At 35.3% G+C, this 19,479-nt stretch overlaps 1 protein-coding gene across 1 annotated transcript in view; it reads left to right on the top strand.

Moving 5' to 3' along the window:
* The first annotated feature begins 274 nt into the window (after positions 1-274).
* BMP5 (bone morphogenetic protein 5) overlaps positions 275-19,479 on the top strand; it is a 141,597-nt gene continuing 122,392 nt past the window's right edge. The window contains exon 1 of the mRNA XM_003404418.4: positions 275-822. Within this exon, the coding sequence (XP_003404466.1) occupies positions 333-822 (490 nt within the window). The 5' untranslated portion in view covers positions 275-332. The remainder of the gene's footprint in view (positions 823-19,479) is intronic.

Genomic DNA, 19,479 nt, shown 5'->3' with positions numbered 1-19,479 from the left:
AGGTCATCTCCTCAGATCGTATTAGCTGTCTTCTGCTACACCCATGCAGCAAAAACTCTTAACAACTGTGGATAATTGGAAATCCAAGTTTCAGCTTTCTTAGAAATAACTACTCTTGACACATTCCACAATATTTAAAATAAGACAGGAAAATCAGTGAGGATGTTGTGTTCAGAAATGTCAGTGTCATGAAAAATAGGTAAATTTGTTTTGGTTTTTTTTTTCCAGCTACTGGGAAAGTTTATCTCTTAGGAACTTAGGTTTTTTTTTTTTTTTTTTTTTTAAGAGGACAAGAAGGACTAAAAATATCAACTTTTCCTTTTTGGACAAAAATGCATCTGACTGTATTTTTACTTAGGGGTATTGTGGGTTTCCTCTGGAGCTGCTGGGTTCTAGTGGGTTATGCAAAAGGAGGTTTGGGAGACAATCATGTTCACTCCAGTTTTATTTATAGAAGACTGCGGAACCATGAAAGACGGGAAATACAGAGGGAAATTCTCTCTATTTTGGGTTTGCCTCACAGACCCAGACCATTTTCACCTGGAAAACAAGCGTCGTCTGCGCCTCTCTTTATGCTGGACCTATACAATGCCATGGCCAATGAAGAAAATCCCGAAGAGCCGGAGTATTCCGCAAGGGCATCCTTGGCAGGAGACACCAGAGGGGCAAGAAAAGGATATCCAGCCTCCCCCAATGGGTATCCTCGTCGCATACAGTTATCGCGAACGACTCCCCTGACCACCCAGAGTCCTCCTCTAGCCAGCCTACATGATACCAACTTTCTGAATGATGCTGACATGGTCATGAGCTTTGTCAACTTGGGTATGTTTTCATTTATTTGTTAATCTATGTTACTACAAAGGGGAAGTTTTCCTAATGGTAAAGTAGCTGCCTGGTAGGTGGTCATGTTTATATAAAGTCATTTTCTATAGCTCTTCTCTCCAGCTTCTGTTTCCTTTCTTTCACTGATGTAATGTAAGATGTGCCTTAGGTGACAAAATCACTCCTCCCCATATATATTTTAATATGAAAAGCTAAAATTAAAAACTGTGGTTTGAGTAGATTTGAGTCTTTTTAGATCTTGTTAAACTTTCAACCTTGTTTAAATATAGAAGTAAATAGGCAATAATCTGAAAAAGGGAAATTCATGAGAAGAGCTATGTTATGAGGAAAAATGACAAGAAAAAAACCAAGCATTTAGAGATGGAAAAGTAAAAGTGGTATTTTGAACCTTTTTATTATTACTATTGTTGTTGGTAAATTGAAGGACACGTAAGTGTGTATTTACCTGCCACTTTAGGGGACCATTTAAATATCTCATTCAGGGGAGGCAACCACTGCGAAAATATTGATGTGAAATTAACTAAGATCAAATAATACTGTAAACAATTACTATCAAAAAATTCAGGAAAGGATTCTGAAATTCTGTTAAAAAATATTTTAGAAATGAAGTTTCAACCTAACATTTCTTAATAATTAAAATCTGTCATACCTATTTGAATTTCTGACAGACAAGAGAAATATAAAACATGGTATGATAGTCTTTAGCTACACAACATTTACATTTTTTATTCTAAATAAAAAAAATTAATTGACCATTTCTGTAATTAGTAAGACTTTTAGAGAATAATTTTTAAAATCCTTTACTCAGTGCTATAATTTTCATGATACTTTTAAAATATTGACAATATCTGTGAATAAACTTGAAATGGTAAACCATATTTATAGAATATTAATGACCAATATTCTCTCTTGTAACAATATTAAAGAGCTTACCGATTTCAAATGATTTCATAAAGTCAGTAATTTTCTTCAAGTGTTTCAGTAGAAACTGAAGGTAAAAATTTACTACCTTCAGACATATTCAAAGAATAATATCAGGGAATATATTTTATTATTGAAGACTAAATATCTCATCAGTAAATTTAATTGACTGGGAAAAATTGAGAGCTTTTCAATGTAAGAACTTTTAAATCTTTGTTTTAAAAATTCAATCTGCCTTGACTTAAAATTGACATGTTTTATGATATCCTTAATTAAACACTTCCTCATGTAATATCTCTTAGGAAATATCTTTGAAAAGTCAGATAACAAATCCTAATAACATATGGATGTGTTTATAATACATGTAGCTAAATATGCTGTGCTCATTTGCTCTTAGCAATCCTAGTATGAAGGATAAGGTGCTTAATAAATCATGTTTCATGTTTCTAGAGACTAAGGTCTCATTACTAAGTTTTAGTAAGTCACTATTGGTTGCACTCATCAGGTGTCCTCCAGGCCTTTTCTCCTACATATAATTAACAGGTTTCATTTGGAACTTTCAAATCATTAAAATATTAGCTTAACTCTCAATTAGTTTGAATGCTTTTTCCTAGTATAAGTGATATGCAAATGTGGCTTATGGTACAATTTACCTTGTAACATTTCCTAACTATTATTAGATAATTTAAATTAATTTCAATAATTTAATGGAAAAATTCTAGTATAATTTACACATTCATAAAATAAGCCACTGAAAAAATCAGTTCAGATCATCTAGAATCTGAACAAAGAAGAATGTGTTTTGTTTTATACTTAAAAAAAAATAGTTCAGGCATGAATTGGTCCTATTAATATATTTTATTATAATTGAATATTTTGATCATTCACAAAAAATATATATTTTTTCAAAAAGAATTAAGTATGATTTTGGATCTGTCATTATTTTTATAAATAAACACAAAATAAGACAATAAAAAATAATAAACAATTTTATTCAGTGATTTCTAGAACCCATTTTTCTCATAAAGGAATAGTTATAATATTTACATCAATGAAATTTTGTTTATATTTGTTCACATTATATTAAAGCAGTTTATTAAGTATATTGTTGTGAACGCATTTGTCCATTTTACTCCAGAGAAACATATTGAATAAAAGCTTCGGAAAACTTTATTTTTATCATGCTTGAACTGCTCAGTAGGGATTTATCTTCAATAACAAAACATCTTTTTTCTCCCTTATTTAATATTTACACAGTAAATGTCTCACATGATAATGACAAGTTGATTCTGATACTAGGTGAATTGCTCCTGGTAATCTCTGAGGAAAATTGAATCACACTTTTATATTCTTTGCCCATGCCTTCTAATATATCCAAATCTTGAAACTAATCACTACTTAGTAAATACTTCTTGTATTTCTTTCATAATAAAATAGGTCAAAGCATACTCAGAAAAAGTCCAAGGGTAATATCACTATTAACTGCCCTAAGAATTCCAATGCTTTTTAATGTAACATTCACTAGTAATTATTATCTGCAACCTGTTTCATGTTCTAATAAGACCCAAGAGGATTTTACCTTGTTTTTTTTAGTGACTTAAAGGATACATATACAATGGGGACTAAGGGCAAATGAGTTGAATTAGCAATTGACAAGAGATTTGTACTGAGGAAGTCACCTGGATATTTAAATATGTGAAAAGAATCCGTTGACGTTTCCCATAATAAGAAAAATTATACAAAAAAATCTAATAACATCTTTCTGTTTAAGCACAGTGTTGTTGATGTTTTTAAGTCAAATAGTGGACTTTCTGCAATTATCTTGTCATTCAAAAAAAAATTTGTTTTTTTCCCTCACATAAGTGTTGCTGCTAATGAACAAGTAAACTTAGCTCAAGCTGTAGTGAATCGTATTTACCAAAATATCAGTTTTCTAAATTGTGTTTGTAAGTGAAAAACAGATGAAAATTTCCTGAAAGAAAAAGTAAGTTACCTTAAGGCCAATGTAAACATCTAAATATGGAACTAAACACATTATTTTGACTTTTAAAATATTTTAGTGATTTGTTCACTTTGAAGAAACAAAGGTTAATTATTAATTGTGTAAAGAGAAACTTTCCATTCTGTTGTGTTCATTATTCTTACACCAACTTTGTCAATCTCATAGTATCTGGCTTTTACAGGTCGACTTCTCTGTTTTGTGCCTGACTGTTGAATACCAGTGGAATTTTTGCTTAGTCAATACCACATTATTTTGTTAGTGATAAAAATATCTTTCCGGTAATTTTTTCTTCTTTTTTCTCTGTTTCAAAAGTGTGAAGGGCTAGCTTATGCATCAAATAGCTATGTAAATAAAGGAATGATTACAAAATTTGCTTGCAATATTTAAGTATATCTCCTGTTTAAGTAAAACAGGAGATATACTTAAATATTCTTAAGGTCTTTTAGTTACAAGTCAATTTTTACTTGATTACTTAGTCATAGTATAATTAAAATGACATAACATTGAAGACATTTTAGAGGAAATTACAATAAAACAGTAAAAATAGGAAATTAACTTTTATTATTCATTGTATATATGATTTTCTCCCAGAAAGAACTTTGGTTTTAATGATTTTTGACTTACTGATCAGTTGGCTCGGGGGTCAAATGATTTTTATAGCTATTTCAAGAATACATATTAATTCTCAAGCATAAAAGTATAAAAATTTGATACTTAATTTTTAAAATATTTTATAACATATGGGTATAACATATTTAGCTTGTTAGATATGAAATAGAAAAAAATGCCTTCAAAAACTTTACATTAAATTAAAGGTAAATTTTAAATTAAACTCTCTTCCCCCTACTCTCTTCACCAAATTATTAAATACTCCTGGTACTGGAAGCAAAAAAGAAAGAAAAAAAAAATGCTTAGATCCTCATATGACAGATTTGAAAGACATTATTGATATTCATTGTTGTTTTTGGCTTACTCAAGTGCCCAGTTGAGAGGAATTTATATACAGATCTACCTAAAGATGCCTATCTATGTAGTCTCTCCAGCAGGGTTATTAACACTTGTGTAACATAAACATACCCATAAACACATGCAATATTTTTTTTTAGGAGGGGGGATGGGATGGGAGAAAGATGATCTAAAACCACTATAGTACTTATTCATGGATCATGACTTGAATCACAAATGCTAATACTGGGTAAAGCAACCATCATTCTTTAAAACTTGTCTCTTGAAGAGAAAAGCGGTCGTTGGGGGGAGGGTGGAACCTTGTTCTCTCTTCCTTCTGCAACCCCTTACATTCATGAACATGATGTTCTCCTTTAAAGCTAATTTATTGTCAAATTACTGCTATGGCTTCCAGAGATAGTTGTAAACACAGTTTAATTAAAAGATTATGAAAGTTTAAGAGATCACTCACAAATTGCTAGTTTTGAAAGCTGAATAAGAAGTAACAGCTGGGAGTTGGAAAGTCTAATCACACAGGCTACAAGGGGTTGGTACTACCTCACCCACCACCTTCAGTTCTTCCCTTTCATTCTTATATTCTTCTGTAAGTCAGCCCCTCCCCCCACCTCTCGCCGCTAACATTTTTTTGCCCTTTTCTCCTAAACTCTATGGTTTCTCTAGCCCCAGGCTCTCCTGGCACTTCTCTTCTTACCTCCCCCACCCTTCCCGGGGTCTTCCTTTGGTCTCGGTTTCTTCATTGCTAGAGGTTTGGATTAGCTGAAAATCAATTAGTTACACTTTGATCATTTAGGTACAGTCCCCTGTTTTCTCTCTAGTTGAGAAGGAAAAGGTTATGACGTGCCAATTACAGCCTCCACCCACTAGGAGAACAGCTCCCCAGGGCATGAGAACTGCTCTGGCTGTTGCCATCCCCAGTGTTTCCCACTATCCGTTCTCCTCTGCCTCCCCACCTTTCCTTGAGGATCTTATTCACAGAATTTAATTATTTTTGCCTGCACTATTTTCTCAAATAATTAAAATTTAAAAGGGGAAATTTAGGGGCAACTAAAAAACAAACAAAAGGTACAACATTGAATAATAATAACACTAATCAAGTACGCAGTTCCCTTTTAGTTTATAAAAAGCTGTTGCTTATATTATCTTTATTTTATTTTCATGTCATGCCTGTTAAGAAAGTATATTTCTTTTTTCAAGTTCAGAAAAAGATGAAGAGCCAGGAGAAAGAGATCAAGAGCAATAGTTGGAGGCGTGGAACAGTGAGAGTAGACAGTGAAGAAAAGAAAAGATCATTTCAATAAGTATTTGAAACAAACAAAAAAATTAATGAGATAAGCCATTACGGGCTGGTCTTTGAGTTGTGCAGGTGGAGGGCGTGTTGGGAAATCCTCAGTCTACCTCATACTGACACGACAGCTAATTCAACATCCCTAACCACATCAGCTCCAGGGGAAAACCCTTTCATCCTTACACACTAAAATACCGAAGTGGGGAAAGGGGGGTGGGGGAGATCGCTCAGCGTGTGTACAAGGAGCATACAGACGGAGCTACTCACATTTACAGTCATAAATAATGTAGTGGCTCAGCTTTTAAAAACCACAGGTTAAAGGAAGAGGCTGCCCTGGCGCACAGAGAGTGGTTGAGATCAGAGGAGCCACTGAAAGAGCTGGAGCGAAACAATGAATCCCCTTGTTCTAAGTAATATTTATGAGTGCTTCTTTGCACCTTAAGTTCATATTTTATTGGCAGGGCTGTGGGGTTTCCCCATTTGCTCATCTCTTAAAATAATACTCTTGGCTAAGATATTCTTAAAAACACACCAGTCAGCCCTGACAACCAGCTCATTTATTTGGGGGAAAAGGGATCTCTAGTGATTTTGATGTCAGGTTGGGATGTTTAAGATCCAGCTCACAGAGTTATGTCAGTGAGATAAAAACAATGGTGGAAGTACTCACCTGCCTTTTTCAGAGATGTTTGAAAGAATCCACTTAACCACGGAGTAACTCCTAATTTGTCTGAGTCTTGTCTAAATGATGGTGGACAAATTATAATCTAAAAAGGTAGAAACGAAATCTGTTAAAGTGTTCAGTGTCTAAAATGAGAAAAAGTAATCATTTGTGGATTAATAAGAAGGATCTTTAGTGTTTTGTGGCGAAAAGAAAACAACAATAACAAAACAACAACAAACCTTCATAAGCAAATAGAGTATATTATCCTCTGCTTGAAAGGTTGTGAATTAAATAAATATCAGATAAAATTTAGAAGCTAAATCCTTGCATAATTTTTAGTAGTTCAAATGATATAGAAATTTAAGTAGAAGGTGTGGTATGTTATAATTTCTAAGGAAATGAAAATCCCTGTCTACGTAATCATGTGTTCTTTCATTTTTCTTTTCATAATCCATGGAGCGTTGGCTTTTACATTAGCAGATACCCCTCTGTATTTTAGAAATAAATAAACCAAATGAAGTTAGCTGTTAGGTATCATTTTAATTTAATCACAGTACTTTGTAAAAGTAAATGTTAACTATTTTTATTGTTCTTGTTGTTAAACAGCTTTACCGGAGTAGTTAGGTATCGAGAAAATAGTTTTAAAAGGGTTAGGGCCAGCAGATGTAACTCTCATTTAGATTTTATTTGGGACTATGAAACATGTTGGAAACCGTGGTGGTGTCATGGTTAAGTGCAACAGCTGCTTAACCAAAAGGTCAGCAGTTCGAATCCACCAGGCACTCCTTGGAAACCATATGGGGCAGTTCTACTCTGTCCTGTAGGGTCGCTATAAGTCGGAATAGACTTGACGGCATCAGATTTACAGGATGAAATATGTTAAAATTAAGAAGACATTTAATAAAGAGATTTATTAATATTTAGAAATCCCTTCAGCTATTCTTATGGCATAATTATATGAGAAGACCAATATTATTTGTGGAGTATAGATCTTCTGTCCCTGTTTTACCCTTGGTTTAGCCTTCCTAAATGGGAGACACCGTCATTTCCAGTATCTTAGTTCCATGGCATATTACTGCTTCAATGTCTTTCAGGTTCAATTATAAATTTAATCAGTTTCTCTTCTGTGTTTTTGTAAAGGAGAGTATTAAAGAGGAAGCTAGAATGCCTGGATTGGAATTCCAGATTCTACACTTACTAGCAGTGTGGCCTTGGACGAGGTACTTAAAAAAAGTACAGATAATAATAGTACCTACCTCATTGGATATTGGGAGGATTAAATCAGTATTCTTAAAACTGTAAGAACAATGTTTGCAACATAGTCAGGCCTCAACAAGTGGTCATTATTGTTATTAAGAAGTCCCTTCTTGGTGAAATGGTTAATGCTTTAGGCTGCTGACTGAAAGATTGGAAGTTCAAGTCCACCCAGAGGCACTGGGGAAGAAATGCCCTGGTAATCTACTTCTGAAAATCAGCCATTAAGCACAGTTCTACTCTGACACACATGGGGTTACCATGAGTCAGAATCAACTAGATGGAAACTAATTTTATTGTTATTAGAGTTGTATTTGTGTTCAGCATCTGTACCCTATTTACAGGTCCAGCTATAAAGTGAAAATATGGGGCCCCTTGTTAAAAAATTATTAAGAATTTCAAAATGGTGGCAGTAAAGTATTAGACTAAGTATTGGCCCTTCTGAGTATGGGGCTTTTTGTGACTGCATAGTCACACACCCATGAAGCCAGTCCTGCATATTTGATTATGTGTTCTGAGATCAGGAACCATGTCCTAGTCAACCTTTTTATCCTCTTTGGCATATCAGAGCCCAAGAAGGAAATAGACAGCATGCGTGAACTGAATAATTTTGGAAGAGTTTAATTAAGGTCTGTTTATAATATTGGGGACAGGTTTTTAGGCCAAACAAGGGATAATGCCATACTCTGGACAACAGGGGAGCCTTCACTACTCTGGGCAGGGGGCAGAAAGAGTTACCAGAAAACCTAAAAGAGAGCTGTAATGGGGAAAGTACCTTAACAGGAACTATGGCCTTTGGGAGAGAGGTGCCATGTGGCCAACCTCTGGAGACTCGGCAGGTAGGGAGATCTAGGAATAAATACCTAGACCATACTTTTTCTTCAGTGTCTCCCATAGGCTATATACTTCATAAGAGAGCCCACTGATGAAGCTCATGAAAGTCAGCCTTCTGGTACAGACAGCAGAGTGAAGAAATGTGGAGAGTGGATGTAGAGGGCCAAACTGAAGATATTTGGCAAAAATGTATAAATGAATATTGGCTGTGTAGTCTACAAGTGTTCTAGAATCACTTCAATTTCAGCGCCAATTACTGATGCATATATTAACCCTTACCTTAGATTATTGTACAATTAAAAAAGTTGTAATTTAGTTAAAGAGATCATTGCTTCAGGAGTTGGCGTAGTAAAGTGATAACCAAACCAAAACCATAACCCTAGGCTGTCGGTTCAATTCCAATACATAGAGACCCTACAGGACAGAGTAGAACTGCCACACGGGGTTTCCAAGGTGGTAAATCTTTATGGAAGCAGACTGCCGTGTCTTTCTCCCACAGAGCCGCTGGGGGAGCAAACCACCAACCTTTTAATTAGCAGTCGAATGCTACCAGGGCTCCTAACTTAAACTTTACTGAAACCAAATGATGCTTCTTCATTTTGCAGTAAAGAAGTCATCTACGAAACATTAACCATAAAGCCTATCCAACTGAATGGCCTACACATCTTCCCCATGCACTAAATTAGTCTCCAATGCCTGCCATCAGGGTAATTTTCAGAGAAGCCTCCACAGTGTCCAATTTGAACGCTCTTCCTCCACTTTTCATAATTATAGAAGTAAAATCAGGTCAAAATTACCATCCTTAGGAGCTTTGAAGAGGAACATAGATGATACTGGAAAAGAGCATCTCTGTTGAATGCTTGTATGTGATTAAAAGGCAAGAGGATGATTCTGGCCTCAAGGCTTAGTTATTGGTTATTTATGAGAACTAAATAGCAGACATACCTGCTCCTCCACTAAATTCTACCTCTCTGAGACAAAGGATCCCTGCCAGAGGAAAGTAGAGGTAGCAAAGAAGGACAAAAATCCCAATTTACCTCATCCTAATGTTATTTCTGCCTGTAACATTAACTGTGGAATGTTGAATGCTTCGTGGGACTAGATCCTGTGATTCCACTCAGAATTCAAAGAGCTTTAGTGTGCAGTCATGAATCATTTCAGAAGGTATGGCATAAAAAGAAAAAAACCATAGGATTGAGAATAAACAGGCCTAAAGGTTTAAAAGGTTTAAAAAATATATTGCTCTTCAGATTTGGTAATTATGCTGCTGGCAAAAATTGATATACATATTTGCATATCTTTTTGTGCTTTCCATGCTAAGTTGTGTGGCTGGTTACAGTCTACTGTTTGTATTGGGATCTGTAAGTGCCTAACTCTTTTTTTTTTGTATTCGTTTGTTTTTTTTAATTTCAGTTTGGTCTAATAAAGTTTTAATATTTCAGCCAAAATGATTGATCCATATACAATTTAAGAATATTTTCAGCTTGTTTATCACTTTGAGGAGTGCTGGTGGCACAGTGGTTAAAGCGCTCGGCTGCTAACCAAAAGGTTGGCGGTTCAAACCCACCAGCCATTCTGTGGGAGAAAGATGTGGCAGTCTACTTCTGTAGATTTACAGCCTTGGAAACCCTAAGGGGGCAATTCTACTCAGTTTTATAGGGTCGCTATGAGTTGGAATCGACTCAAAAGCAATGGGTTTGGGTTTCTTTGGTTAAAGTTTTAACTGTAAGGGATTAAGAGTCAGTCGTACTGCTTGGATACCAGCTTTGCATTTAACAGTTGCATACCCTCAAGTAAATCGTTTCACTTTATCGGAACTGTTTCGTCTTTTGTAAAGTGGAGATCCTAATGCAGAATTATACATAGGATTTAATAAGGTAAAGTTACAAGGTGTTTAAGCCTTTCTGAGATAAGTACTTTTTGCTGCTGCTACTACTACTATGCTACTTCTACTAGAATAGAATCTACAGAGTCCTAATGTTAGACACCTACATCTAGTCCACCAGGCTGAATTCTGGAACATCGAGTACGTGGCTTTTCTTCTTTCCAAAAGGAAATGAACCCTGAATTCATTGACTGTGTCCTCATGTTGGGCAATTGATGGGCTCAGTTCCCCCATCAGAGTGTCCTGGAAAAGGATGTTCCATGCTAGAGCCTCAGGTAACTTCCATTCTTCCTCTTGAGTGCCAGACAGCAAAATTCTCTGTGACATGCTGCAGAAAAGTGGCTTTCGTATTGCCTTTGGTCAGATTCCTAGAGCTATCCCACGGTTTTATTTTAGCTCCAAATATTACCTGTTCCATTTCCTTATTTGTTATGTGGAAGGGGAAACTGATTGTAAACCAAGGTAGTATACAATTAGAAAATATTTGGCTGTGAAGACATGTGCACCCTCTAAAACACACTTTGAAAGAAGAAGAAAAAATCTTGAAGAGTTTTTTAATGCTTATTTTCATAAGCCAACTTGCTTTTTTAGTTTTAATTAAAAAAAAAATTGATTCATGACTAAAATCTTGGTGAATAAACTCCTGAACTCTAAGTAGAAAAGCCAATCTCTTCAAATAATCATTTACTCCTGGAGATTTTAGTATTATTTTCAACTCACATTATGTTTGAATATGATTTTCTACGTATTCTCATTATTATTTGTATTGTTATTAGCATTTTGTTTCTATTTAATACCATTCAGCCTTCAGTGTTGTAATTTCCTACACTATTTGCTTTGGCTGATCTTTTTTTTTTTCCCCCAAATGACAGATTTTTTTGTTAATCTAGTTGATTTAGTGTGTGTGTGTGTGTGTATAAAAACTCATTGCTGTCCAGTCAATTCTGACTCATAGTGACCCTGTAGTACATAGTAGAACTGCTCCATAGGGTTTCCGAGGAGTGGCTGGCAGATTTGTACTGCTGTCATTTTGGTTAGCAGCCATAGCTTTTAACCACTATGCCAGCAGGGCTCAGATATATAATATTGTTATAGCATTTTAAAGCAGGGGTAGGAATTTATGGGTTTGATCCAGAAAGCCGCGTAAAAAGTTATACATAAACTGTGGACATCATTGTTTACGATATATACATTATAGAGTTATCACATTTATTTTTGATATTTCATAATATGTTGAGTAAGAAAAATATGGATTTATTGGTTTTTCATCATTTAATAACACACTAAAAAATAAGTCATTGAAATGATCTTTGCTAGTTTTTTATTTGTAGTGAGTAAAGTTCTTAAAATGTTGATTCCAACTACATGTATCGACATATTCAAATCAACATTTAAGATTTTCCTCATTTCGCAGTATCATCTCAAAAGCAGTTATCATTCTACAGTTGTTTATTTGAGGAAGAATTTTATCTATCATAATTAAGCAAACCATTTATTATGAGTTTGTCAGGTATACATAATCTGAAATTATGCTATAGTTGTAGCAGAAAAAATAACAAAAATAAAGATAATTACTGTGCCAAGAACTGAACTAAGTGATTTATATGCATTATTCAAATTAATCCTTATCTCAACTCTATGGGTAAATATTTTTTGTGTCCTCATATTGATGTAGAAACTGAGGCTTATCAGAGGTTAGATAACTTACTAAATTCATGAAGCGAATGGGAGAATCAGTCCTGGAACCATGATCGTTCTTGCTATATATTTTACCCTGCTTGCCACTGCTATTTAGTTTGGTAATCCACTTTTGAAAAATATAAAAACAATGCAACTTTTAACAATAATAATAAAAGTGATGATTTTTAGATTTGAAGTCATCTTTATGTGTATTAAATGATCTCAGCTACACAGCTGCAGTATGTAGCACTCAAGGAAGTAGATGTGATCCCATTGTACACAACTGTCAAACTGGGCTTCTGAAAGGCCATTCATTCAGTCACTTAACAAACATAAGCTGATTACATACTATTAGACCCGGCGCTGTGCAAAAGACTGTGCCTGTTTTACTGCCAAGATCGTAGAGCCAGAAGAGCCAGGGCTAGACCCCAAATCCCTGATTTCTGTGCCAGGATTATTTTGCTCAACGGCATACACTTTAAATAAGCCACACAAAAAATCCAGCAAGTAAAATGAAAAATGCAAAAAAATTATCTAAAAGTATGTGTTCCTTTGTTATTTAAACAATGGGGTAGAATTAACCTCCTGTGTATAGAGATAATACTTTTGGAACCTCATTCTCAGTAAAGAAAAAAATTTTTTAAAAGCCTACAAAGTGAGTCTAAGGAAGCCTATTAATTCAAAAAAGCATGGAGCAAAGGTAAAACCACGCTGCAACAAAGCTTAAGAGCTCTGTCGGAAACCTGCTGTGTGGCTGTAAAAAAAAGAAAAAAAAGTTGCCGGGGAATCGATTCTGACTTATGGCGACCCTAGTAGAACTGCATTCCATAGGATTTTCAGTGGCTATGATTTTCTGGAAATAGATTACCAAACCTTTCTTCCGAGGCACCTCAGGGTGGATTCAAACCACCAACCTTTCAATTAGTAGCTGAATGCTGAACCATCACGCCACCCAGGTGCTCCCATGTAACTGTAGGATATTACCAGTACGGAGGTTCCAGTGATTTTAAAGGGAATATCTAAAAAAAAAGATTCAAAATTTACACCAGGGCCTTCCAACACATTCCAGAATACGTGTGGCTCAAACACTCATCTATTTGTATTGTACTCAGGAAATAAGGATGAAAGAGTATATGATTTTCAAAATTGAATTGTTGAATCTGTCTGATTCTTAACCTTGACCTTACCTCACCTCTTCAGTTGTGTTTGATAAAGTTTTTCGCCTCTCTTCTATTGCCAGCAAGGTTGTGTTCAGTGTTTACTTTGTTGCTGTGTGCACTGAATATTCTGTGGATTTAGGTTACAATAAAACTCAACAACGATTGTAAGGAAGGCGCAGGACCGGGCAGTGTTTCGTTCTGTTGTGCATAGGGTCGCTATGAGTCAGAACCGACTCGAAGGCACCTAACAACAACAACAAAACTCAACAGAGACAAGTTTTATAACTTGGAAAAAAAAATTCCAAGAATTGGTATAAGCGCCTCTCTGATATATTGCCTTGAATCTATTCAGGGTATTGGGTATTAGGCAATTATTATTTCAAGCTGATTGTTGAGAAAAATTGACCAATAGCCCACAACTAATATACTGTTTAACAACAGCTTACTATAATTGTGAAATGAAAATTGTAGCAAAATGTAGATCTGAGTCTATGGGTCCAAGACCACGGCTGTTTGTGTTCATCTATCAATTCATGTCAGCAAAACAGCAGATAATCAAAGTGAAATAGTATAAGTAGAAGACTTGTAGTAATGATTTCTGCTGTACTGGAAATTCTCTGTCTTCTACAGCTAGCACGTGTTCAGTGCTTATCAGGTGCAAGACAACACACTGATAACATTTCAAATGTTAACTTATCTGATTCTCACGAAGTGTCCATATTTTAGAGATGAGGAAAGTGAGACCCTGAGAAGTTAAGTCATTTGTCAAACTTCTACATCTTGTAAGGAGAGGAACTGGATTCAGGGCCCACGTTATTCCCTGCTAGGCTGTGTTGCCTTTGTAAATGCTATTGAGAAGTCCGGTGTGGGGACACTGTTTGAGCTCTTTGTAAAGTTCTATGTATCTTTCCAACATAGTATGTGCTGGATTTGGAATATTTTCACTTCATTAATAATGAACACAAAAATCTCTAATAATGACTTTACCAAGAGCCTTATCCCTGGAGTTCAACTCTTTCAGGCATTTGAGAGTAGAACTGTGTCGCTGTGGCCTTCTGAAGAAGGCAGATATTCACAAGACAGAGGGACAGAAGCACTTTGTAGTCACCGAGGGTACTGACCCTTACACCATGTAACCTAACTGGTCCTCAAGGAGGAGTGGAAAGGTGATCTGGGTTGACTCCCACCTTTAAAGAACAGACTTGGCATGAATAAAAGTAACATTGAGCAAAAACGGAAAGAAGCAAAATGTCAAAGTTGCAAACAGCAATAGTCCTCAAAAGCAGTGGATGGAGATTGAAATAAACTAATAGTGAGTTCATTTGAATGTTGGAAGTCTTCCAGCCTGCTGGGCTGTGTAGAAGGCCACACAAGCAGGGCTGCCCTGAAGCTAAGTATGAGCGCTTTGCCCCAGTTTCTCTGATCAACCTCTGGATTGGCCAGTGAATCCCCATGAGAAACCCTTTAAAGTACAAGTTTGGTCTGCAGGACCATCTAACCTGTACGTTAGGAAACTCCTGCTGCTGCAGATAGAAATTCTGGCAGATAGCCTTGGCTTCCTCCTGCTAGTCATGGCTGAAGCCTCCTCTGTGTTCTGTAGAACACTGAGCAAACTCTACATTTAACACACATCTTTTGCACTGTAGCAGCTGTAAGCCCATCTCTTGCGTGTGTAAAGTGAGTTCCTTTCACATAGTTCACTCATTGTCTCTGTATCACACAACAGCTAAATATTTTATTTCTACTCCTCATGGGTCTTACGAATTAAAGGCTAAGGCCTTGGGATAATTAATTTTTTTCTGAAGAGAAAATATTTTCTGGAGCTACATTTCTCAAAGCAAAATGCTAAGATACTAAGGAGAGTTTAGTGCTAACTCCCTCCCTAAGCTCTCAATACCAAGCCAGGGAAACCAAAACAGGTATCGTTATTAATATGTTGACTTTTGCCTAAAGTCCTGTGAACCAATCTCTGCTTTGAAAAGCAAGCAAAGAGATAGCTATGCAGTAAAGATGACAATTCAGTGTGTCATGTGCTGTTTTTAAAAATTCTTTATTTTTTATTTCTCTTCTCTTTATATTGCCACTCCCACCTAATCTCGCTACAGGCCAATTTTAATGTAAGGAGAAGTCTAAATAGCTCAACATCAGGTTTCTAACGATCTAGAATGAAATGTACTTAGGAAACCAGATGATGAAATTATAGTTTATGAGTAAGTGAAACAGTTTACTGAATTTTAATTAGGTTAATTTTGTTGACATATGATAGCTAACGATCAGTTGCTATGGAGTTAGCTCTGACTCATGGCGGCCCTGTGTGTGGCAGAGTAGAACTGTGATCCATAGTGTTTTCAATGGCTGAGTTGTGAGAAGTAGATTGCCAGATCTTTCTTCCATGGTGCCTCTGGGTGGATTTGGCTTCCAACCTTATTCCAACATATTGATCAACATATAATGAATAATGACATTATCGTTTTTGTTTTCAAAACTTCTACAAATTTATCAGTGATGTTGCAAAAACTGATTTCTGTATATTTATGTTCAGTAACAGTGTAGCCATATTTGACAAACTATTTTCCCATCTACTTAATCAACAAATAATTTTTATGAATGTTTATTTGAAAAGTTCATGTTGCCCGCAATTTTTAGGAAAAGACAAACATAAGGAAAACTGTTCCATAAAAATTCCATTTCACCATAAATCCAGAAATTGCAATTCTGTCTTCGTTTCTTTTAGTGGATTTCAAAAGTCTCCACATTTAAAGAATATCTGCTAATATATCTTCACTGGAAGATTCATCATAAATTCTATTATATTTTGTAAAAACTTTTGAAGTTCCTAATGGTCCATAATAATTTTAGATTACTTAGGTGTCATTGTGTCTCCAACACCACGTGGTACTACATATTACGTTTAAACGGTGGATCCTATATAAACAATGACAGCACAACTGTGAAGAAAAAAAAACAACAAAACTGTTTAAATTTAAGTTCTTATTCTGCTCACGTGTAGTGGTGTGGACTATGTAACTAGGAGTTCTCCACATTAACTTCCATTTAATACAATGTTTATTAAAGTGTAAGTAATAACAGTGTGCTAATTTGAAGTATATATATATATATATATTTAAAACACAACTAACCACAGCAATTTTTAGAACTTCAATAAACAATTTTTTTTTTTTTTTTTTTACCCCCTGGGAGGAGTACTTTATCACTGACACTGTTTAGAATTACTGAGGCATGGTAATAATAAAAAACAGAAAGACTTGTAGTTGGATTATTATTGTTTTTAAATTCTCTACAAAAAATGAGTCTCTTTTTTGCCAGGACTTGGCAAGGACTGCTCTCACTGCCTACCCTTGGTACATCAATAATCTTAATAGAAAATTAATAGCATATGATAAAATTCCATTCCTAAGCCTATTAAAGAAAAAGAGGGAAAAAATAAGACTAGAAAGATTGCTTTCTAATAATATTTTATTGTGTTTTTGGTGAAAGTTTACACAATAAACTAGGTTCCCATTTGACAATTTTTATACAAACTGTTCAGTGACATTAGTTACGTTTTTCACAGTGTGTCAATATTCCCTTTAATATTGTTCTAATTTCCCTGCCCTCTTATCTTCTCATCTTTGCTTTAGAGTAAATGTTGACCTTTTGGTTTCATATAGATGGTTTTTAAGCAGAGCACTATACTTACGGTAACATCCTTTATTTTGTGTTCCACTCTGTTATTTCAGTAAAAGATGATCTCAGGGAATAGTTTCGGTTCAAGGTTTAAAGAATATCTCAAGGTAGTAGTCTCAGGAAGACCCCTGGTCTAACTGGTCTAGTAAGTCTGGCCTTTTTTAAGAATTTGAGTTTTGTTCTACTTTTTTTTTCCCATTCTGCCTGGACCGTCTATTGTGGCCCTGGTCAGAACAGTCGGTGGTGGTAGCCAGGCACCATTTAGGCTTGTTTTTCTCTGTGATTTTGGGTTTCTTCTTACTCTATTGCTCCTCAAGAGTAGAGACCAATGGCTGTATCTTACATGGCTGCTCACAAGCTTTTAAGACCCCAGATGCTACTCACTTCACTAGGATGCAGAACATGAGCTTCGTGAACTACATTATGTCAACTAACTAAGTTGTTCCATGAGACTAAGGTCCTAGGCCTTCAAACCTAGAAAACTTATCTTGCAAGGTATTTGGTTAAGTCTGAGAAGTATCTGTAATTTTGTTTTCTATGAACATATGTGCCTGCACACACATACCTGTCCTTACATCTTACAGATACTTCTATCTGTGCACACATACATATATACCTGTACCTATTTGTATACCTATTTTTTTTATGCCTATACACATACATATGTGACCATATACTTGTGTTTTGGTCATTGCTGGTGTTGTCAAATTCTTTAGTACAAACATCCTTTTCTCTTGAACACTTCTTAGTGACATCATTTACTCTGGTTCGCCTGTGCTCACTATTGGAAACTGGTGGCGTAGTGGTTTTAAGTGCTACAGCTGCTGACCTAAAAGTCGGCAGTTCGAATCCACCAGGCAGTCCTTGGAAACTCTATGGGGGAGTTCTACTCTGTCCTGTAGGGTTGCTATGAGTCGGAACTGATTCCCTGGCAATGGGTTTTTTTTTTTTTTGGTGCTTACTACACCCACATTCAGTGCTATTTTTCCCTTTATCAAAAATAACGAGTATCTATGATCTAGAAAGTGATTCTCTCCCACCACCCCTTCTTTGTAACTAGCAATGACCACTGCCTCTTTATATATGGAATAGAAAGATATTTTACTTGTATGATAAATGATAAAACAAAATCAAAAACCAAACTTGTTGCCATTGAGTTGATTTCAACTCATGGCGACACCATGTCTTAGAGAGTAGAATTACTCCATAGGGTTTTCTTGGATGTAATCTTTACAGAAACAGATCTCCAGACCTTTCTGCATTCGTGCCTCTGGGTGGGTTCAAACCACCAGTTGTTTGTGCCACTCAGCGACCCATGATAAATAATATCTTTCACAATTAATAGCAAACATTTTAATGCTAAAAGCATGTCTATTAAAAAAGAGACACAACAAACCACAACAGCAAAAACAAGCAAATGTGCTGATTCTTACCATCGATATTTAACATAAGTTTTGAAGTTCAGAAAAATGCAATAAGACATTATAAAGCACTAAATTATGGAAGTATTTGAAAGAAAAAGAAATAACCAGTTTGAGACTATAATTAAAAGATTATATTCCAATGATAATAGAAGTAAAAAACATAAAAATAATGATATAAAAAGTTTAACTGGAACTCTCAACAAGAATGTGTAAGATCTCTGTGACTAAAACTTTAAATAGATTTTAAAAAAAGAAGGTACAAATAAATTTAGAGGCAAGCCACTTACTGAATAAGAGGAAAGGGTGTAAAGTACAAATATTTAAGAAAATTCTAACTGTAAAGATAAGCTTGCTAGAGAGTCATAAAAATCCCACTCCATCATAAATTCCAGAAATTGCAATACTGTCTTTGTTTCTTTAGATTGCTTCTAGTGGCTTTCAAAGGTTTCCACATTTGGAAACTGGCACAGTGGTTACGAGCTGTAGCTGCTAACCAGAAGGTTGGCAGTTCGAATCCACCAGCCACTCCTTGAAAACTCTATGGAGCAGTTCTACTCTGTCCTATAGGGTTGCTGTGTGTCAGAATTGACTCGATGGCAATATATGTAAATTTAGGCTTTCAGGTAAAAAATAGTTAATATTTATGTGCTCTTTGCCATTTGCCAGGCACATTCTAACCAATGTATATATATCATGTAATCATCAATAATAAAATTATGATAGATACTATTATTAATCCCCATTTTACTGATGAATAAAATGAAGTATAGAAAAGCTGAGTAACTCAGTAAGACTGTACAGCTAATAAATGGCAGCCAGGATTTGATCCCATCTCATCCGAGAAAAGATGATGTATTGGGGTAAAATTGAAGTTATG

The sequence above is a fragment of the Loxodonta africana genome, chromosome 1 (genome assembly GCF_030014295.1).
Source record: "Loxodonta africana isolate mLoxAfr1 chromosome 1, mLoxAfr1.hap2, whole genome shotgun sequence".
Classification (NCBI taxonomy): domain Eukaryota; kingdom Metazoa; phylum Chordata; class Mammalia; order Proboscidea; family Elephantidae; genus Loxodonta; species Loxodonta africana.
The sequence above is the reverse complement of the archived record's forward strand: the minus strand, read 5'-3'. Positions and strand labels throughout refer to the sequence as shown.